General features: G+C 49.2%; 1 protein-coding gene across 34 annotated transcripts in view; it reads left to right on the top strand.

The window, feature by feature from the left end:
- TACC2 (transforming acidic coiled-coil containing protein 2) overlaps positions 1-23,145 on the top strand; it is a 205,742-nt gene that overhangs the window by 129,117 nt on the left and 53,480 nt on the right. Inside the window, exon 1 of one of the 34 annotated variants that reach the window (XM_082424734.1) lies at positions 1,346-1,463. The exons of 31 other annotated variants lie outside the window; for them this stretch is intronic. In XM_082424734.1, coding sequence (XP_082280860.1) covers positions 1,396-1,463 — 68 coding nt within the window. In that variant the 5' untranslated portion in view covers positions 1,346-1,395. Of the gene's footprint in view, positions 1-1,345; positions 1,464-23,145 lie in introns of those variants that run through there. 2 more of the 34 variants (XM_082424732.1, XM_082424735.1) reach the window with 2 other exon arrangements.

The following is a 23,145-nucleotide window of genomic DNA, read 5'->3' as shown; positions in this document are numbered from 1 at the left end:
GGTTCCACCTTAATTCAGTTGTGAGTCTGTGTTTGGAGCTCGGAATGGGATGGATGGTCAGTTCCCGGGTGGGACCCCAAACCTTCTGAACTAAAAGGAGATGAAATCCTTCTCTAGTAGCCTTCAATGACGACGCCCAGGAGCCCAAGCAAGACTTGAGGGTTTTGGAGCCAGCCAGAGCCAGGTGGGGGGACCTGGCTAGCTGGGCATGACTGCCCCAGCAGGGGGATGGGGGTGGGTGCTGTGGGCACTGGATGGGGTGTCACAGACATTCCTGCAGGCCCAGCCTGTGTTTAGAATCACAGAGATGGATGTTTTGATTGTATGTCAGGGAGGACTGCCTTTTCCCTGTACACCCTTAGCCTTAAGGGGCTTGACATGCTGCTCTCAGCTTGCCTGGCCTCTGATGGTTTAGGATGAGCCCTTGCACGGGGCTTCTCTGTGGAGCCCTCATCTGGCGGCCAAAGATGGGGCTGCAGACTCTGTAGCCGGCTGTGTTTCTTTCTTCCCCCAATCCCCCCACCCACAAAAGGTGTCCTTGGAGGCCGGGCCTAGGTTCACGGGGGCGTGGGGAGGGCGGGAAGCCAGGCCCTCGCATCTCCCTGGTACAGGCCTCAGCCAGCTCCAGCCTGGCCACCGGGCCTGAAGAAGGCAGAAGCCGCCAGGATACTGCGCGCGTCTTGCACATTTCCCACTGCAGCCTGTGTACCTGCTGTCCCAGCCATCGGGAGAGTCCACTTCCTTCTTTGGAGGGATGAGCCAGCTGGAATGAGAATACCCTCACTCCCTCTGTGGTCAGCCTGGCCGAGACCACCACGCCCCTCCCTCCTGGGGCCCCCCCGCGCTCCCCAGCCCGCAGTGCATTTGCATTTCAAAGCCACACAATGCCGGCGGTCTGGGCGAGGCTGCGGGAAGCTGGGGGAGGCGACTTGGGTGTAGAGGGAGGGTCTTCGCCCCGTTTCCGGAGCCAGCGGTGGAGCTTTGTGAAGATGCGGGCGTCAGGGGCTGCTCGGTGATGATGACATCACCGTGTCGTACACAGAAGCCGGGCTGCCGGGGGGTGTGAGAGCAGATCCATTCGGACCCCACCGGCGCTCACGCTCACACCCGCGCGCCCCGGCAGAGCCGCGCGCGCCGTCCACACTCGCGCACACACTGAGGCGCGCGCCGGCCACCCTCGCGCGCGCACATTCCCGCGGCGCTCGCTCCCCGGGCTCCGGCTCGGGCCCCGATCCGCAGCTCCCCGCCGCCGCCGCCCCGGATGCCAGCAGCTGCTCCCATCTGCAGTGCAGCAGCCCCGGCCGTCGGCCGGCCCACCCCGGGCTCCCGCTGGAGGAATCGTGCCAGGACGCTGGCCCTGCTCGAGGCTAGCTTGCTCGCCAGGGCGCAGCGAGGATGGGAGGGTCGCAGTCTCTGCAGCCAGTCCCAGCCAGCGACCTGAACCTGGAGGCTTCCGAGGCTATGTAAGTGCTCCGCCGGGCCGCCCTGGAGGCCCCCCCGTCCCCCCAGGAGAAGAGGCTACCGGGGCTTTGTTAGTGCCCCCTCTCCTGATGCCCGGGCAGCCTGGAGCTGGGGCTGGCCCCGCCGTTCTCTCCAGGCAGCCTTGCATGGTTTTACCTGGTGGCTCCCCCTTCTAGCATTTAGTTCCCCCTCTGGAATGAGCATCTGGCAGCCCCAGGATACTGCCGGGGGCAGAAGTGACCCCCTGGAATTTTATGGTTCAGCAGCCCAGTGCATGATTGGGGGCTTCTTGTGTGTCTTCACTCTGCACCCCCGGCACAGTGGTATTTCCTGCAAGGGGACAGCCGGGCCTCAACAGGGGCCTCATGGGAAGAATCCCTGAGTGTGGCAGTGCTGTGCCCGTGGAGACAGACCAGTTTAGCGGCAGCCACTCACGTGGCTAGGCGGATGGAGTGGAGCATCGCTGGTAGACGTTCGGTCCCGTTAGCCGAAGCGTCCGTGCACTCCCTCGCTGGTGAACACTGTCGAGGACAAGGCCGCTTGCTATTATTAGTAAAGGCAGCTGAAGGGTCCTGTCATTGGTCCATTGGTCGAGGCAGCATTTGACTGTGCATCCATCCAGGAATCTGATCGTTTCTCTAAACCACAGAGCTAATGTGCTCAGAAGTGGCCTTTATCCTGGCTGGGTGTTTATTAGGATTGCCATTTCTATACGGTCGTCTCCATTACCTCCCCGGGCATGCCTGGAGGATGGGGCTTATGGAATAGATCTGGCTGCCGAGCTGTGTTTCAGCAGGTCAGGCTTGCGGGCCTCCACATCCCAGCCTGGCCTGCTCTCCTTTCCCAAAGAGAAGAATGTGTTTCAGAGAAGAGTATTTTGTGGGGATGCAGGGGTGGGGACGGTCAAGTGGTCACGGGAGCCGCTGATGTGTAGATTAAAGGGTTGCAGGGATTGGTCTGTGTGTTGTAGTAGGGACGGGGTACCGTGTGGGGCTTCCTCACTCGTCCCCGCTCCTGGGTTTCAATGAGGAGCTGGCCCAGCGCGGTGATGTAATGCTAGGCTGAGTGAGCCTCATGGTTTTCCAGGCTCCGGCTCTTTAGCAGTGAACCATGCTAAGGAGCAGGTGTGCACCGATCATTTGTCTTCCTCCCCGTAGCTCGAGAAAGCATCATCTTACAATGGAGGCGCATCGTGTTGGAGGATTTTAAGTGCCGTGAGCCTTGAGCTTTGCCTGCCCTGTTTTTCGTTCATGTGTCGTATTGTTAGATGCGTGGAAATAACGTACTACCACACAGGACTTGAGCCTAAGCCTATAAGAACAGTTTCAGCCTATTTTTAGTTAAAGAGTGGTAGGCACTAACTGGCTAGTGAGCTGTCAGGGCTCAAACCTGTCTAAAAGTTTTAGAGAGACTTGGAAAAGATAATGTGACCGTATGTTTGGGAAAATACACTCTTCAGCCGTTGGGAATTCAGCTTACCCGTCCCTGGCATCCCCTCCCTCTTTCCCAGTTGCGTTAGTAAATGGCCAGGATTCTGCTGGTTGAGGGCTGAGTTGGGAGAGATTCTGTTAGGTAGAAGCTGCCTTTTTGGATAAGGTCCCCTAAGTCTACCCTATGGGAATAAGTGGTGTTTAAGTAAAACTCCAGGCCAAGCAGCCACATTGTGATGGAAGCTGCTTCTCAAATATTGCATGGGTGAGCTGGTCCATATGTGCCAGCCTGAGTCTTCTTTCCCTGGAAGTGCTACTCTGAAATGTCTCTAAATCGAGATCTTTAAGATAGTATATTTACTCCTAAACAGAATCCCACCCTCCATCCCCTAACATTTTTGTTTTGAAAAAATGGAGAGAGTGGAAATGCTTGGGGCTGGTGCCATACCTGGCAACTATTCTCTAAAATCGCATCTCTGCTGTCTGAATAACTGGGGCTTGTTTTTCTACTACAGATTTGCTTATTTCCAGTCTAGAGATTTAAAAAAGTATGTTAAGAGAGTACCCCCTTTTTGCACAGGTTCGTGTCTTTCACAGTAGTATGCGTTTCCATGCACATAAAATCACATGCACATGAATAATACGCAAGACAGCGTAGCATATGGTCCATGGCAGAAAAGACGCTTCCACTGTTAAGATAATGCTGTCAGGGCTGCAGGAACGGAGATGAACTCGGTACACGCCTGCCGCGAGGTACAGCCCATGACAACTGGTATCTAGACCGAACATTTATATCTCTTTTTTTTCTGGTGGTTCCCTGTGAAAGATCAAATTAAGGGGGGGCCTGTGTGTAAGAGTGAAACCAAAAGGCAGAGGAAGACAGGGATGATTTGGAAGTCCCTGCGGGACACTTTTTTTTTTTTTTTTAGTTTCAGGATTTCTGTCTTTCTGGTTTCAGGTTGGGGTGCCTTTGGGCAACTTTTGTGGCCCCAGCTGATAGCTTCATTCTGTACAGGAGTGCAGTGGGATAAGGAAGGAGGAAGATGGGGAGTCTTGTGTCTCCCCTCTGGGGTGTAGCAGCAGACTGGAGGGTGGCACATGGGATTGGGAGGTGAGGCAGGGGGGGTTGAGGTTCAAGTGTTGAAGTCCCTTGCTATTCCCGGGATGGTCCACAAATGGCAGCATCAGCTTCCCCTAGCTTGTTAGAAAGGCAGAATCTTAAGCCCCACCCCAGATTGGCTACATCAGAATCTCCATTTTAACCAGTGATGTGTAAATATGCCCAGATGATTTTTAGGCAGAAAAGTTGGGGAAGCCCTGAGCTAGGTGAGTCTCTCCATCCTGGTCCCTCAGAAACCGTTGGCCACTTCTCTAGCTGCTGCTTTCTTGTCTGGGAAAGAAGTTCTGGTAGCGACAGTAGCCATTGTTTCCAAATAGAAGAGGGGTAGCAGGGAGAGGAGAATTCTGCCACGGAAAACACTTACTCCTCAGCACTGACGGTTGGGAAACACATACAGGAAAGGGACAGGAAGTACTTGAGTAAATGTGGTCTGAGTCTATTGATTAGACCCGCTGTCTGTGCCCTTCTTCCGCTGCAGCGTTAAGTACTTTGTCCTTTGTGTAGCTGGAGACCCTCATTCCGGGGGCTCCCTCAGCTTCCTGCAAATTCCCACACCCTGGCCACCGAGGGGCAGCCAGGGGCCATTAGCATCTGAGAGTGAAAGTGATTGTTCTGTGGGCAAGTTCAGCCTGCTTCGTCTGTGGCACCACTCATGACCTGGGCTCTAAAAAACAAATCACAAATAGGGAAACCCATGCCTGTGTAGACCCGTGAGGATCAAAATAGAAGGGCCAGGATGGATGGAGAGAAGTGATGAAGGCCCTGGTGATTGATGAGACAGGGGAGGGAAAGTTAAAGACAGTGGGGAATACAAGTGGAGGGTTTATACTCAGATGACCAAGAAAAGGATGTGGCATTTGCCAAAACGAGGAAGCGGGATTGGGAGTGCGTTTGGGGGAAGGTTGATGAGTTTGGGCTGGCATTTGAGATGCAAGTGGGATCAGAATTATAGCTGAGAGGGAATTCCCTGGCGGTCTAGTAGTTAGGACTCCGAGCTTCCACTGCAGGGGGCACGGGTTCGATCCCTGGTTAGGGAACTAAGATCCCGCATGCCGTGCAGCATGGCCAAAAAAATGAAAAAAAAAAAACAATAACAATTAAAAAAAAGGAAAATATATATATATATAGCTGAGACAGTGGCCAGGACCAGAGAGGCCTTGGGCACCACCTGCACCAGGTTGAGTGGTTCCAGGACAGGGGTTGCAGCTCTTCGTGCAGCTGTGGTCGCAGACAGGAAAGTAGAGTTTTGGTCTCTTCCATCCTCGTGTGGCTGCCTCCTCATACTGTCTCTCAATCTGGGAGCTGCTTAGAGGGTCCAGTGACTCTGATCTTGCCCCACCTGCCTCTTAGGGCTTCTCAGAGGTGAGGTTCCACCTGTGTAGACTCTGAGAAGGCAAAAGCACCAGACAGTGGCAAAAGCAGGAATGCTCTGTGCCTGAAAATTGCCAGGGTGTCAATTACTCAGAAGTCTGGCAGGATCTTTCTTTAGGTCTCATTGGACCTCTTTCAAAGCCTTGTTTCTTAAGGCGACCCTTGGCTAAGTCATTTAGCTTAAATGGCAGCATCTTGAATGTGGGCTTCTCAGTTCCTAGAAGCAGATTTCACTTTTGGATATTATCGTTTGACAAAATGATGAGTAGTTTTTTTCCCCCTGAAACCGAATAAGCTGTAAAGTTGTCTGTAGAGTGGGAGTTGCCTGAGTCCCAAAGGTGCTATCTCAGTTCAGGTTGCTATAACAAAAATACCACAGATGGGGTGGCTTAAACAACAGATACTTATTTCTCATAGTTCTGGAGGCTGGGAAGTCCAAGATTAGTGTGTCGGCAGAGCCAGCGTGTGGTGAGGGCCCCCTTCCTGGTTTACAGACGGCTGTCTTCTTGTCCTCGCATGACAGGACAGTGAAAGAGAGAGACGGAGAAAGAGAGAGAAAGCAAGCTCTCAAGTATCTCTTCTTATAAGGGCACTAATGCCCTTATAAGGCTCCACCCTCATGACCTAATCACCTCCCAAAGGCGCTACCTCCTAATGCCATCACGTTGGGAGTTAGAGTTTCAGTGTACAAATTTTGGGGAGACACAAGCATTGAGTCCATAGCAGATGCTTTTCCTTGGTTATCATTTCTGAATATCTCCAGCATGGGCTCTGTGGCCAGGTACCTGGGTCCAGAAGAATGGCCCTTCACTACCTTCTCTGTAGAGCTTATCTGCTGGCTTTCTCTAAGGTGAGCAGAAGGCCAGATCATTCCAAGGCCTTCCAGGTAGCTGCCAATTGTCCAAGGGGTCATGCCACCCCTATCTGCTGGGCACTGTGACAGGGCACCTGCTGATGGTAGGGTGAGCAGCTACGACTGGGGGATTGATTAAGTGACCGTGGCAGGTGTTGCATCCAGGTCAGTGGATTCGGGGCACTCTCCCCATCGACGCTCTGTCCTCATCTTCATGTTTCTTTCTGCCATCTACAGCCTGTTTCTGTGGCTATAGTTTTGGTTGCCTAGGAACCACTGTAGCCTGAAATATGATTGGCTGCTCTTGCCAGATGGATTACCTGAGCTGGGGCAGCGTTCAGGGGTAGGCAAAGGATGTTGAACAATTCCATTCTCTCTCCCTAAGATTAATGATGAGCACTTAGGTATTGTAAACAATTGTTCCATGAAAGCCAATTGTTCATGGACTCACGCTTTTGCTTCAGGTTGATGGCAGTCTGGGGGAGACTGGTTGGCCACAAAGAACTGACTTGGAACTGCTCATGTATATCCATTCTGCATTGGAAGTGGTAGCTTTGATGGCACTGGTTCTGTTTATGTTTACAACTTCACTTTAGCAGTTGTTTCTAGAGAGCAGGTGGGTGCTGTTTGCTTTTGCCGAACATGGAAACAGAGCTGGATGCTGCAGTGTCAAAGCCAAGAGTGAAAAGCTCTTCTTCTTAGTCTTGTTGAGTAGACTCAGGTGTTTCCCATTATAGAAACATTATATTATTGCTCCTATGATGAGGCAAGTACTTCCGCCCCCATTTTATAGGTAAGGAGACTGAAGTCACTGCATGGCTTAAATTAAGGGGTTGGCAAACTTTTTCTGTAAAGGGCCAGACAATAAACATGTTAGGCTTTGCAGGCTGTATGTTCTCTGTTGCAACAACTCTTCTGTGAGAGTGTGAAAGCAGCCACGGACAGTTAGTGAGTACATCAATGTCCCAGTTAAACTTTAGTTACAGAAACAGGCAGTGAGTTGTACTTTGCTGGCACCTGATCATACAGGGCTTGGACTCATGTCCCCTCCTCTCATTACCTCATGGCCATTTATCAACACAAGGGTCCTCAAGTCTTCGGCCTGGGCCACCTTCTCTGTTCTAAGACATCTCATCCATGCTCATGGATTTAATACTGTTATGTACCAAGAATGCCCCCATTTATATCCTTCCTTCTCGTCTGAGCACCATACTTATCCAGCTGCTTACTTTATATCTCCTCTTGGGTCTCTCAGGGGCCGGTCAGGCCTAACTTGTCCAAAATAGAACTGATGACCTTCCTTATCTCAAAAACAAAAAAAGTACATATGAAGTAACCGAGCCTCCACCCCAGTTCCCCATCTCAGCACATGGCACCTCACCGCCCAGCTGCTCTGACCAGAAACCTGGTAGTCAAGTCCTGTTTTTCCTTTTCCCTCACCTCCCTTCTTTCTAAACAGTTCCCTGTATCTGCTTCCCATTGCTTTTAGTCTAACATCCAAACCCCTGTTGGGGCCTACAAGCACACCAGTCAGCTGTCAGTTCTTTGAACATGCAATACCCACCTGCCCCAGGGTCTTTGCACATGCTGTAAGCCGTCTAGAAGGCCTTCTGCCCCATGCTGGCACGGCTGCCTCCTTCTCCAGCTTTGATTCTCAGCAGGTTTTCCTGCCTTTACTCTCCAGTGCTGTCTGGTGGAACCTGTGACGATGGAAAGGTCCTATAATTCGTGATGTCCCATATGGTTGCCGCTAGCCACTAGTGGCTACTGAGCGCTCAAAATGTGGGTAGTACACCCAAGAAACTGAATCTTTAATTTTATTTAATTTAAATTAAAATAGCCACGTATGGTAAGCGGCTGTTGTATTGGACATTGCAGCTCAGTATATCATTCTTTTGTTTGAGTTCTTTGTAAAACTCAGCACAGTGTGGAGTTATTTGATTTGTCCCTTTAACTGTTATCAGAATGTGAGCAGCATGAGGGCATTCTCCTTGGTTTTCTTTTTTTTTGCTGCTTTTTATTTACTTATTTATTTAGTTAAACTTTATTCAAGTATAGTTGATTGACAATGTTGTGTTTAATTTCTGCTGTACAGCAAAGTGATTCAGTTATACATACATATATTCTTTTTCATATTCTTTTCCATTACGGTTTCTCACAATTTTACTTTTTATGCTTGTGTCCCCCGTACCTAGTACAGTGCCTGGCACATAGTAGGCGCTCAGTAAATCATTTGTTGAATGAATGAATGCATGAACAGATGAATGAATGTCTTACTAGCAAAAAGAATCCTAGGTACATCGGCTCCACACTGAGCTATGCCAAGGGGCCCTGCAGTCGGGGACTTGATGGGGCCAGGAGAGGCTTGGGTGGACCCCAGGCACTAAGGTTCTGTGGTACTTGACCCAGGAAGACAGCTGGTTCAACCCTTGGCCTGCCAGTCACCACCATGTAGCGTCACAGGGTCCTGCCAGAGCCCCCGGGTAAAGGAAGCACATCCCTGCCTAAAGGCTCCCGCAGAATATCCCAGGATGCATTGCAGGCTACAGGTTACTCCGGTAACAGCTGGACACACGCCGCAGCCTCCTTCCCTTCCTGGATGGCTCGCTCCTCCTCTCGGACGTCTGTTTTCTCCCAAACTTCTGTGCACCCGAGGGTGTCTCTGTCCGTCTCTCAGCTGGTCTCTTCCCCACCTTCATTGCTGGGTAGATGAGGCAGCGGCCGCAGGCAGTGCAGAGGCTTATGAGGAGGCTGGGGCAGGACAATGAGCAGCGATTTACCTTTGTTCTCTCATTCTTTGCCCTAGAAAAAGAAAGCGGCTCCTGGGGTCTTCTGCACAATGCATCCCATTTCTGTGTGATAAATTACCTGTTGGAGAGGTGGACTTCCCGCAGGTTTTGTACTTGCCAACCCTCCTTATTTAGAAGCGTTGTTTTCTCTGCGTTAGCTGCTTTCACTGTTTTCTCTGCTTTCTCCTTAAATGGAAGCAGCAGCAGCTCCTGGCTCTGGGCCGGGGGTGGTGGGGTGGAGGCAGGGGTGGAGGTGGCCCTTCTGTCCAGGGTTTGCTCCAGCCCTGCTAACAGGCAGATCCTAGCAGCTCTTTGTCCTTATGGGACTGACAGCTAAGGCCAACTGCTGGGCCCAGTTTGCGGTCAACATCCCAGCTTCATTTCCTTCAAGGTGTTTGTGGAGTTCCAGAGTCTGAGAATTTTAGAGCTGGAAACATCAGGATCTTAGATATCACAGGGGGCTTTTTCCTGACAGAAAGTTAGTTTTAAATCCCATGAGCACATCATTTGTGAACTATCACTCGGGCCTTTCCTGCTAGTTATTATTCAAACTGAGTCTGGTAGTCATTTTAATCTTTTCCCTTTAACTTTCAATTTGCTAAAAAATATATTTAGATATATCATTTGGCAAGCTTAAACCAGAGGTGTCCTCCCAGGGCAGTGAAATAGCTTAGACTGCAAATTCTCTCTCCGCTGAGGAAATGTAGTGGATAGTTTATTTGGGGATAAAAATGACTGACAGGGCCCTTGGTCCAGACCCTCCCTTGAATCTTAGCTTGTGTCTTTGCCCTGAAGTGTCTTTTAATTTTCTGATTCCTTCCATCATCTCAGGGATGTTCTAGAGGTCAATTTCTAAGGGAAGTGGGTGTTTACCCTGTTTATCCGAGTGGGAGGTAGCTGAAGTTCATCTAGGTTGAGCTTAACATTTATTAAACACCCAGCCGCTCTTTATTGATGCGGGGGGAGAAAATCACCCTGAGATTTGCCAACCTGTCAGCCATGCTTTCTGCAGCTCCGCCCCCTTCCCCCCACCCTGCACAAGCTCGCCTTTAATGGGGATCAGATCTGGGTCTCTGGGACTTCAGAAGCAGTCTGGATCAAAGGGGGCTCCAGCTTCTGAGAGTTACTTTTCTTTGTCAAGGCCCTGGTGGAACTTGCTAATTGTTCTTTGATCTGCTTTAAAGGGACATGCCTAAAGCAGTCTGGAAGTATTTTCCCTCCAGGAAGAAGGCGGGAGAGGCTGGCTTTACTTTAGGGAAAACATCTGCAAACATGTAGGTCTTGCGTGGAATTTCCTGGCCCGACTTTGTTCAGAGAGGATCCTGTCACTGTGTTCATTTCCTTCAATGCTTGAGGGGAGAAGGACCGACCCGGAAGACACTTTCCTGGAGGGCAGTGCTGCTGGGGGAGTGAGGTCATCACTCACAACTTCAGTCTCCAAGGAACTCTGCTCCTGGGGGAGAAGGAAAAGGCTGAAGTGTCCAGAGGGTGTGCGAGAGGCAGCTGCTGGGGGTGGGTGGGCGGTGCCTGGGTCAGGCTGGACCCTTTGGTATTCCAGCCTCAGTGTCTCTTAGAAGGGCTTTGCCTGTGGCCTCAGCTAGGCATCTTCGCTGGCATGTGAAAAACCCAAACTTCAAACTGATTTAAAGAAAAGAGGGAGCGGGGAGAGATAAATTAGGAGTTTGGGATTCACAGTTACACATTACTATATACAAAATAAACAACAAGGACCTACTGTATAGCACAGGGAACTATATTCAATATCTTGTAATAACCTGTAAGGGAAAAGAATCTGAAAAAGAATGTATATATTTGTATATGTATAACTGAATCACTTCGGTGTACACCTGAAACTAACGCAACATTGTAAATTAACTATACTTCAACTGAAAAAATAAAGGTCCAGAGCAAAGAAAAAAAAAAAAGAAAGAAAAGAGGGAAAATGTTTCCTATAACTGACAGGTGGTAATTGTCAGGATGGCTTAGAGAAAGGGATCTCCTCCCATTTTGTCCAAAAAACTGGACAAAAACCTGAAAAACCTAAAACATCAGAGTTTGTGGCTTTTAGACTCACCTTCTTTGACCTACAGTAGGTGAGTTCCTCCTGGGGCTGCCCCTCTAACCTCTTGATGCCTCTAAGGGGCTTTCAGCAGCTGGGGTTTTGTGCAGCCTCTGGTGTTGCCTGCAGGGACCAGGCTGGGAGGTGAGGAGACCGAGGGGAGGGAGGGGCGGTCCTCTGGGCCCTGGTCCTTGTTTGGCCGATGAACTGACCTTCGGCAGCTCAGCCTGTGTCTCGGGCCCTAACGGGGGTGTCATGGGAGGCAAGCCTGCTCCTGGGAAAAGGCCCGGGTGTTTTGGCATCTGTAGTGAGTATGTTTAGGTCCCAGGGTCAGGCCTGGAAGAATGACCCAAGGCCAAGGGAGAAGTAAGGAGCGGGAGGAGTATGGTCATGCGTGGCTGGACGCTTCCATCAGCGTTTGCCCCGGAGTCTTGCTGCGGATGGTTCTGGGCGCTACACGGAGCTGGGGTCCGTGGGAAGGAGTGCCAGGTGAGAATGGCGAGGTGGACTCTGGTGGGACTGGTGCTCAAGGTGCTGCCTGTGAGACTTCAGAACGGAGAGGTGTTCGTTCTCGTGTCCCTCATGCCCAAGTGTTCTAGTAACAGATGACGGAAGAGCGCGTGGACCACACACCATGGACGCTGGCCCGCTCCGGGGCGTGGCTCTTACCACCCACCCGACTGCACAGGACCGGCGCTGCCCCCAGCCTCAAGGCCACCTCGGGATTTAGTCATGGCCCCGAGGTCACTAGCCACCTGCTCCCAGAGACAGGACAGTAGGAGGGGGCTGTGCTGGTGGAACTCTCCCCCCACCGCCTTTCTCTGTCTCTGTCTCTCTGTCTCTCTCTCCTGTCTGCCCGCTCTGTGTGAGTCTGTCCCTGTCGCCTGGCCCTGCCCGTGGATTCAGTGGGTTCCTTCTCCTGACTGCAGGTCCTCCGTTTCCTCTCTGTCTTTCTGGCTGGTGAAATGGGTCCATATCTGTGACCTGCCTATTTTACATGGACCAGAGGGTCAGGTGACATTGACACTGGGGGGTGGGGGGGAGGGGGTGCTGATGTAGTGACCCAGCCGCTCCCAAGATAAAGAGGGGTGAGGGTGCCCAGAACAGCGCTAAGCAGCCCATCTCCACTGTCAAGAACAGTGCAAAGTTAATAAATGCCACCTTAAAAAACAATTAGTGGACCACCGCACACAATGCAGACCTGTCCTAGGTTCCTGGGCACGAGGCATTGCCGGCTCAGTCTGTGCCCTCAGGACCGTCAGCTTTCAGAGCCTCAGTGATGACATCCATGAAATGGGGTTAACACCCCATCCCCCTCCTTGTTGCAGAAGAATTCTGCACCTGAGAGAATATATGTAAAGAAATGATATATGACATAATGATGGATACATGTCATTATACATTTGTCCAAACCCAGAGAATGTAAAACACCAAGAGTGAACGGTAATGTAGACTATGGATTTGGAGTGATTATGATGTGTCAATTTTATGTTGATCAATTGTAGCAAATGTCCCACTCTAGTTGAGGATATTAGTAATAGGAGAGTCTATACATGCGTGGAGGCAGGGAATAGTAAGTATATGAAAAATCTCTGTCTTTTCCTCAGTTGTGCTGTGAACCTTAAACTGCTCTTAAAAAGTAATGTCTTAAAAAAAAAAAAAAGTAATGTCTTAATAAAAAAAAAACCCAGTATAAAGAAAACAAACAAAAACAAACAAAAAAACAAAAAAAAAAACAAAAAAAAGAAATGATATATGAAATGTTTCTGTTTTTTTGTTTGTTTGAATATAGCATAATTCCTATGTAATCTACTGAAGAAAACCCTGCAATGCCAATACGTTGTGTAGTAGGCTACATTAATATCACTCGTCTGAACTGTTTATAACAACAAGAAAACCCCTTAGTGCTTGTGAAGGTGGAAAAGAACATGCTAAACCTCAGAACCAGCCTGCTGGGAAGGGGGTGCTTTAATACTGCTTTTCAGTTCTCTAAGCTTGCTCTCTTAGGTTTACATATTATATTTCCCAATCTGTGCTCAAAATATATACTATGACATGGCATGACATGACATGATATTTGTAATTTCCTGGATACTGATTTTCTCCCACTTCTCCAAGTGTGACCACCCCTTCTAAAAGTCAGGGTTTAGATGCCTCTGGTGGTGGGTGGAAGGGACCAGAGGTGCGGGGGTGATTGGGTACAGGCTTGCCAGGAGATGATATGGATTGCCCAAATCTCAGGGGCCCTGGGAAATATCTTCCCAATACCCAGATGTAACCTTTTATTGGTAAAAAATTAAATTGGGGATGAAAATCTGTGACATTGGAGCAGTCAAGTTGTAAGATAGAAAGGAACAAAGTAATAGATTGATGGCTACACATGAAGAATTGGGGGCCAAGGTGACGCAGCGGCCACACTCGGCCTGCAGGGAGCCCACATCTGCTGGGGAGGCCGATGCCACACCCCCAAGCCGTGCACATGGGCATCCTAGGCACTGGGCTGGAGACCTCAGTGTGCAGGGGGGGTGGGGAAATGACCGAGCAGCATTCCGTGTCTTTGCGAGGTCCCCAAGCTGCACGTTTACAGTGTGTCCACATGTCAGGAAGTGAGTCTGCATCTTCTCTCGTCTGGGACCTGGAAAAAATCTAAGGCGGAGAGCACTGGATATACTGTGGTAAGATGGGTGAGCTCACCTTTGGGCATCCCTCAGACAAAAGCATCTATTAAGGGCTCAGAATCAAGTGTTTGTGCCCGTGGAGTCCCTTGTTCTGAGTGACACATACCCTCCCCTTCCCGCTCTCCTTCTGGCTCATTCTGAGGCATTGCTTCCAAGGCCTGGGGTAAAAATAATGTCTAAGGGAGAAATTGAGGGTTTGTGGGGCCTCCGTCTTGAAATGGTGCTTAGGAAGTGTCTGACTTTTTTTCCATATCTGAGTACTTTTGCATTCTTTGGCGGAGATGCTTTTTTTCCATCCCTGATGTCTTTGTTGTAAGATTTCTATTTACTTGAGTTTAGAGGCTGTGGAATGAGGATTTGGTTGATGGGTTTTCCTCCAGGAGTCTGATCTCGAGCTGGCCAGTTCTCTCAGTGGTCATGATGATCGTTACCTGAACCAAGCGAATGAGACCCTCTGGTGTCGGTTTTTGAAGGAGGTGCCGGGTGGAATGTCCAGAGTCAGAGCTTTTCCATCTTAATTTTGGGCAAAATGTACCATATTCTCCATTCATGCTTCCCCCGGTTTTGTGAGCAAAGACTTAGGTGAAATTCCTGATTCTTTCCTTTTCTTATCTCTTATGCTTAATCCATTCACATGTCCTGTGACAAATAAAGAAAAGAAGAGATAAGCCCCTAATTATTTAATTCATCTTACATTAAGGTTTTCAGCTGAAACCAGAAGCATGACTTTTTTTAAAAGAAATTAATTAATTAATTTATTTATTTATTTTTGGCTGTGCTGGGTCTTCATTTCTGTGCAAGGGCTTTCTCCAGTTGCGGCGAGCGGGGGCCACTCTTCATCGCGGTGCGCGGGCCTCTCACTGTCGCGGCCTGTCTTGTGGCGGAGCACAGGCTCCAGACGCGCAGGCTCAGTAGCTGTGGCTCACGGGCTTAGTTGGTCCACGGCATGTGGGATCTTCCCAGACCAGGGCTCGAACCCGTGTCCCCTGCATTGGCAGGCAGACTCTCAACCACTGCGCCACCAGGGAAGCCCCGAAGCATGACTTTTAAATAGCAGGAACCTTGAGATAATGGAGACCTCTGAGCCTTTGATGCAAGAGATTTGAGAAACAAAGCACAAAGCTGGCCTTTAACATCTTGCCCTAAAAATAAGCGAGGCTGGAGGCTGGAGCATGCTTATAAGTAACTCGGCTTGAAGGCAAGATGAATAGAAATAGCCAGGTGACTATGGTCAGGTTTGTAACATGTTCTGTTCCTTTTATCATAAAATTGAGTTGTTTGTTGTCAAGAAGGTCAGCTCTGAGAGTCTATTTTAACCCAATTGGCTTATTGGCTTATTGGTAAATCCCTTAACCTTGAGACAGTTTGTGTGTTTGATGTGGGAAATTTACCTGTTCATTGGAGCTTTGTTATACATAATTGAAATATGAGGTTACTTATCAGCTTTGTCATATTTAAACCAGTGATGATGACTCCAATATTTTTGTTATTATTAAATCAACTGGTGTAAAAGATGATTCAGAGTCTCTTGGAGTCGAGAAAAACTATTTTTTTCCTTGTATCAATTATAGTGCAAGTAAAAATAAATGCTTATATTTAGCCAAACTTTTTGAAAGCGCTCTTGGAATCTCAGTTCCACCGCTGACAGCTGGCTCCTTAACTTCTCACAAGTTAATACCTCAAATCTGGCCGCTTCTCACCACCTTGGTCCATGCCCCTCTGCTAGTCTGAGCCTCATCTTCTCCCTTCTGGATTCTCCTGTCTCCTTGCTGATCTGATCATCTCCTCCCCGCACCCCCCCCAACCCCACTCCTGCCCCTGCTCCTGTTCTCTGAGCAGCCAGAAAGACCTTTTTAAAACGTAGATCAGGGCGAGCTCTTGTCCGAGTAGAACTCTCCACTGGTGTTCCAGCTCCTCGAGGCAGCTTTCTCCTCCTGCCCACTGTGCTCTCAAGATCTGGGGGCCTTACACCCATTCCTTGCACTTGGCAAGTTCCGTCTCACCTCAGGGTGCTTCCTCTTGTGCTTCTCTGTGCCTGGAACCTTCTTTCCCCAGCTCCGTGATGACTGTCTCCCTCCTCCTTCTTCAAGACTGTCTCTGAGAAACCTTCCTTCTAGGGAATGCGAGAGAGAGAAACTCCAAGTGCAGCCCAGAGCCTGGAACAAACTGTGTCAGCACTTCTGTTTTGTTGATTATAGTTTCTCTCCGAGTGGCTGTGAATTAATTCAGTAAATAGTCGAGTGAAGTTTCTTGCTTAATTTTACAATTCCTCGCCCACAGCCCTTTTAGCAGTATGTGTCTGGGGGCGGGGGTTGGTGTTAAGTGTGTGGGAAGAACAAGAAAATCACACTCTTTTCTCATCGCTCTGTAAAAATCTGAGGAATCATTGGCACAGCTGTCCCCTGACTACAGGGGGCTTTAAAGAAAAGATGACTATGCTTAGTGTTTCTCTGATTATGTTTAGGTGATGGATACAATAATCTTGGTTGTAGAATTTTAACACTTGAAGGACTGGAGAGAGTAAATGCCTTCGAACTGCCTGGCCTTGTGCACGGCATTTTCCAGGTATAAACTCACTTCTCAAAGTAACCCCATATGGCTGGTGGTACCACCACCTGTTACTCGCTACTATGCACACTGCATAGACGGGGAAACTGCGGCCCAGGGATGTTACAGAAACTGTCCCAAGTGGCTCACCTCACAGGTGGCAGAGCAGGACTTTTAGAACCAGATCTGTTGATCTCATTTTTTATATTTGGTGAATGTTGTGCTCTGTTCATCTACAAAATGATCAGAATCATAAATTCCTATCTTATACACAAAGAAAGTGCTTTCACTTAGATTTTATCAGTTCAGAATTTTTAATAAGTAGATCAAAGACTGGGTTGATGTCGCTGCATCTTGTATGAGAGAGGGCGTGATAACACACTGAGGCAGGCGGTGCCTTCAGGGAAAAGCATGCTTTCAAGGTGTTGAACAATACTTATTCTCTGCAACTGGCATCCTGTTTACAAGCTGGTCTTCTCCTTTTTATCATGTAAAGAGATGGGAAAGAAAGGAACAAAAGATTGGCATCCTCCTCCTTCTTTATTATACAGAAGCGCTGTTTGCAGACAGTGGTAGAAAATGAGCTTTTCAAACTTTCTAAATGTCAGACTTTTTTTTACAAAAGTATTCTGGCCACCCATCCCAAGTTCAGGTTTGTACATCTTGTTTCTGTGTGCAGCATCGCGATGGAGGCTCATTGAGACCCACAGTGGACCGCAGGTTGTCATTCACTTAGCAGAGCTGGGGAAGAGGTTTTCTGGAGAATTCATCTTTCTCATTAGCGCAGAGAGGCTGTGGGACATATTGGTTCAGATAAGTGAAATATAGCAAAAACTAAACCCACTCTGGAAGCATGTTCTCAGTTGTCAAAGCCTCAGGGTCTCCAGTTGCCTCGCTCAAGGTCACTGTTCTCTTCCCCAGGAGGGTGTTTTTTCTGAACTGAACTTGGGTCCGCTCGCCTGCTTTGCAGCGAAGTCAATCTACTGACACTGGATTGCGGTAAAAGAAAGTACAGCATTTATTTGCAGCATGCCAGGCAAGGAGAATGGTCAACTCATGCTCAAAAGACCTGAACTCCTCAAAGGTTTGCAGGGAAGGATTTTTTATTTTTTTTTAAAGGAAGGTACTTTTTCTTTTTTTTAAATTTATTTATTTTTGGCTGCGTTGGGTCTTCATTGCTGCGCACGGGCTTTCTCTAGTTGAGGCAAGTGGGAGCTACTCTTCGTTTCGGTGCATGGGCTTCTCATGCGGTGGCTTCTCTTGTTGCGGAGCACAGGCCCTAGGTGCACGGGCTTCAGTAGTTGTGGCACGCAGGCTCAGTAGTTGTGGCTCGCTGGCTCTAGAGCGCAGGCTCAGCAGTTGTGCTGCACGGGCTTAGTTGCTCCACAGCATGTGGAATCTTCCCGGACCAGGGATCAAACCCATGTCCCCTGCATTGGCAGGCAGTTTCTTAACCACTGCACCACCAGGGAAGTCCGGGAAGGATTTTTAAAGGCAACATTTGGGGTGAGGGCTGCAGGGTGGATAACTTTCTTCTGATTGGCTGGTGGTGAGGTGACAGGGTGACGTTTAGGGAATCTCAATCATCAACCTTCTGGTTCTAACCAGTCTGGGGTCTGCATGCTTGTGGTCAGCGTGTGGTCATCATCCTCCACCCGGGAGGGTCTTGGTTCCTGGAAAACATGTGTCCAATTGTACTGTATATATTGATACCTTCAGGAGGAGCTAGGACTCTGTTTTATCACTGAACTATTGTTTCTTGACTGCTTTTCCTTTGTTTCTGCATTCCCTCACTTCCTAATTAGTAACTGCTTGAGTTTGCTCTTTGGAACTCAGGGAAGGCCAAGGAGACAAAAACCTTTTCCTACAAACAATCTGCAGGTTCCTGCTCCGTTAATAATCCCAGCTGCTTGGGTCTCACAAGGAACTCGCCATGCTTTCTGGGATGCTCAGGTTTTAACAAGCTGGTTGAAATCTACATGTAAGGTGTATATGTATTTGTTAAGGACAATGACTTCTCAGCGTGACTCAGTAATGTATTTATACTGAGTGAAACATTACAAGGGGTGAATATAGGGATGTTAATGCCTGATGCAGTAAGAGCCCTCAAGTCCCTTCTCCAATGGCTATTATTAACAATAATTTGCAGAGCCTTAAAGGACCACTTTAAAGGTAAGATTATAAATGAAGAATTTTATAAAGTCAAAATTCATGAGCTTTAATTATTGATGGAAAGTGCAGGAATCAAATTAGCAGGGCAGCCTCCACTGTTCCTTTTCTCGTTTTGACTAGAGAGGGGGATGGCGGGGGAGATAGAGAGGTAAGGGAGGGGACACACATACACGCGTGCACACACACGGACGCACGCACACACAGGAGGGGAGGGAGGCAAATAGAGATGGAGACACAGAGAGATAGACACACAGAGAGAGACAGACACTCAGGTGAGGACACTTTGGATCTAAAGAACTTGGGAGCCAGGAATCTAAGGCTAGAGCCGCCCCTGCTCTCTGCTAAGAGGAAATCCTGTGGCCTCCTGAAAGAGCCTGTCCTGGGATGTCAGCACTTCAGTCTCCCTTGACTCTGTGATGATATTACCCTTTGCCCAGGATGTGATTGATGAGGGTAACAGACTTCAGGGGCTGACCTGACCCCCAGCAGAGGCCACTTTCTTGACCCCAGAGGTCTGGGTGGCCCATGACCTCCCCTCATCATTCCCTGTAGGTTCCAAGAACCTCAAGCCACTGTAGTCGGGATGCCAGGGCCAGGGTGCCTAGACATCCACTGGTTGAATGAGGGAGGGGGTTAAGGTATGGCCATGAGGAAGGGGAGAGGGAGTGAGGAGGGCAGGAGACCCAGGCTGGCCTGGCTGGACGCCCCCCATCGGGCAGTCATGGACCCAGATGCAGAAACTCCGTTTGATCTGTTGCCTTGGAGGTGAGGATGCTCAGGGAAACTGACAGCACCCAAATGTACCAGAGACTGATTTGCAAATGAGGAGTCTAGCCTGTCAACGTCCAGGAGCCTCTAGGACGTGGAGGACGGTACTTGGGTTAGGATGAGAGATGGAAGACACGTGCTCTGGTATTGGCTCCGAGCCCGCGGCAAGTCACTGAGCCACTTGGCTCTGGGTTCTCCTCCTGGGGACCCAGGAGGACGCAAGCTTCTCGAGATGGGGAGCTGATCTGTCTGACTCAGCTGCCCAGGTGCCCAGCACCTGACAGGTCCTGCTGAAATTGTCATGGAGTGAAATCCACGTGCCTCCCTTGTTGTGAGGATCACGTGAGAGGCTGGATGAGGAAACTCTGAGGTACGAATTGTAAAATGTTGGCCCCTGGTTGGGGCACCCCCATCCTGGTACCCAGGTGCCTGCCTGGAAAACCACCTTGAAATCAGAAGAATGCTCGTTGAGTGTGGAAGGTGAGCCTTGGATGCAGGATGGATGCTTCTTGCAGGCTGTGACAGCACCTGAAGGCTGGCCCCGCTGCACCCCTGTGCGTAGAGCCTGGAGGGGGCTGGCCCACATGGGCGTGTCTGCCCTGAACTGTGCAGAGGGGATTGGCTGCATTCTAGCTGCCACTCCGCTTTCTCCAAACTCCTTGTCGGCGTCTTCTCTTATATTGTGTCACTCTGGACATCCAGCTAATCAGGTCCCAGCTGTGTTCAATTCCTTGTGTTCTGGACCGTCTCTACATAAGTATATATGTGTATGTAAATATACATGTGTTTATGTGTATTTGTTTACATTTATATATAATTATTGTACCCCAAATAAGCTCATACTATATTCCTTAATTTGCTTGGGTATTTTTATAAATTTATTTATTTTATTTATTTATTTTTGGCTGCATTGGGTCTTCATTGCTGCACGCAGGCTTTCTTTAGTTGCGGCGAGCGGGGGCTACTCTTTGTTGCGGCACGTAGACTTTCCATTGCGGTGGCTTCTCTTGTTGCGGAGCACGGGCTCCAGGCGCGTGAGCTTCAGTAGTTGTGGCACGTGGGCTCAGCAGTTGCGGCTCACGGGCTCTAGAGCGTAGGCTCAGTAGTTGTGGTGCACGGGCCTAGTTGCTCCGCAGCATGTGGGATCTTCCCGGACCAGGGCTCGAACCCGTGTCCCCTGCACTGGCAGGCGGCTTCTTAGCCACCTCGTCACCAGGGAAGTCCCTAATTTGCTGTTTTTCTACTTACCACTTAGCTTGGAACTCTCCTGACTGTACTTGCAAACCCACCCACCCTCATTAACAGTATGCGGTTCTGAGGGAGGGTCTGTTACTTGCCAGGTGCTAGAAAAAGCCCTAGTGGTTGGCCAAACATTACTGCTCTTTTTGAGTTTTTGCATCCTCTTCTATTGTTTTTCTGTCTCTTTTACCACTTAGTCTTTATAGGTGCTATTTATCTGCCTATCTTTTTTTTGCTAGCATCCATAAATATCTTATTTCCAGTTAGATTTTTAAGAATCTGAGTTGAAAGATTCCAATATAAGTTACTCAAGCAAGGCGTTAGGCTACAAAGATGAGATTTCAGGGGTATCAGTGCATGAAAGCCAGGACATAAAAGGACCATCTGGGTCCCTTCTTTCTTTATTTCTCCTGAGACTTGATTCAGTCTGGCCTTTCTCCAGGAAGGCATAACACGATGCAGTTGCAAATCTGTGGCATCATGAGTCCGGAGCCCATTCAGCGTTGATTCTTCACTGCCTGCAGTGAGGCCCGCAGCCAGTAGAGTCAGTTCTCTTTTGTGAAGTTCCCGGTGTCATTGCAGTTAAGTCAATTTCAGAACTTACTCTGTGTGTGTGTGTGTGTTTGTGTGTGTGTGACGGGGGTGTTCATCGGGCACACGCATACACACTCACACGTGTGTAGTGCCACACCGAGCCCTCACCCCTGTCCCTGGCAAACGTGGGTTGTGTGCACCTTGAGGGAAGGATGAAGGCCAGCTCAGTGCGACTCTTGAGAGTGTCCACATTCTCCTGGATGCACTTGTGTCCACGGACCACCCGGCAAGACAGCCATCCTATGCTGTGTGTGGCCTCCAGATTCTCTTTCATGCCCAACTCAGTAGGCATGACCAAATAAAATAGAAGACTTAACTTGCTAGCAAATCACATTCCCCCAAATTTCTAATGCTTAGAAGCCAAGGGCAGTATTGGAGCTGCAATAATAAGGAGGAAGCATTATCCTTACAGTAATTATCCCCACTTACTGGACAAACAATCCAAGGGCCTGGGAGGTCGAGTGACTTGCCTAAGGTCACACAGTTACAGTGAGTGACGTAGTTATAGTGTCGTGAGAGCTGATGGACTGCATACCATCCATTCCAACTTCTGATTTCTTTCTGTCTCCCCCATTCCATTGGGTCTGGATGGGTTGCTTATTTATTAGGGTTCCCTACCCTCTTCTAGCTAAATGATGGGCATATGACCCAAGGTGGGCCAATTGGACGCTCTTCCCTGTCTCTTCAAATCTGACTCCTCAGCCACCATAGCCTTTCTATATAAATTCCATTTTTTAGTTATTGAGTCGGTTCCTGTTTCTTGCAACTATAGTCAATTTACAACTGGCCATCACCAGGTCTGCGGGACTCCTCTATCTATGTATACTCTTTCCCTTTGTGATTGCATTTCTCTTGCTGGGGCAGCAGCCTAACCCAGAGGCGGCCAGTGTGTTGATGGCCAGTGCCCTTTGAACCCTGCTGACATCTCAACGTAGCCACCAAGTGAAAGCTACTTGAATCTGAAAATGGACCTGGCGTATAGCCCGACAGACGCTGGGTGCCAAGAATCTTGGGATACGTGTGTTAGCATCTATGTTGATTTTCCCTAGAGTGTCAGGCTGAAAATCCTAGCTGCCTGGCTTGCCAGAGCTGGCTCTGTGTTCATGAGAGACAGCACCTGACTGTGGCCCCTCAGTCACCTGACAGTCCAAGAAGCATCTCAGCCTTTGGTTGTGTTGAAATCACGTTCTCCCTTTACCTATATATTGCGGAGCGATGTTGCCGAGAAAATCCCTTTTCTATATCCGGGATGGGCAAATTAAAGTGAAAGACCCTTTTCAGTCAGCCCGAAAAAATGACCAGTCCGGCCAAGTTGTTTTAGGCAAGAGGGAAGCGTGTGTGTGTGTGTGTTTGGGGCAGAGACAGCTTTTCTTGACAAGGCTCTCACAGCAGAATGTTCTGATGAATAGAATTTAGTGCACATCAGTTTCAAAGATATCTGCTCACTCACAAATCCATCAAACTCTTACGTGAGCTGCAGAGATGAACGAGACGGTCTGATCTGTCGAGAGCTCAGGTTCGTTCCCGGAAGGTCTCCCTCTGTCTTCGGGCGGGCAGGTGGTCTTCTGACCTGGAGGATTCAAGCCCTCCTCCCTGAGTCGGGGCTTTGGGCCAGCGCTCTGCCTTTCCCTTGGTTTGTCTTCAAGGAGGGGGTGGGTAGGAGGAGAAGGGGCTTACTTCTCGCTCAGGTGGTCCCTCCACGAGGAGCTCAGAGGCTGGGCCTCATGTCCTGGGAAGCCCCGCACCTCTCAAGTGCCTGCACTGTGTCCTTTCACTCTTGGTAGGTGGTGATAAGCACCAATGTCCCCCAGATCGCTTTCACAGTGGGAACTGTAAAGTGGAATTCTGAGGAATTGATCTGGAAATTGATACGCATGTGGAAACGTCTCCTCCACTTTAGCAACGCTTAAGCACAAAGTGTGTCTTGATAATCAGATAACCTGTAAGTATAGGTAACTTTAGATCTCCAGGGTGGGAGGGACATTATATTTAGAAAAAAAAGCTGTTATTTGGAGGCAGTGTTTCATGCAGGCAAGCCCAGTTCTACAGAACGTCTGCCACGAA

Source organism: Balaenoptera physalus (assembly GCF_965194825.1).
Source record: "Balaenoptera physalus genome assembly, chromosome: 14".
Classification (NCBI taxonomy): domain Eukaryota; kingdom Metazoa; phylum Chordata; class Mammalia; order Artiodactyla; family Balaenopteridae; genus Balaenoptera; species Balaenoptera physalus.
Note: the sequence above shows the minus strand (reverse complement) of the source record. Positions and strands in the feature narration are given on the sequence as shown.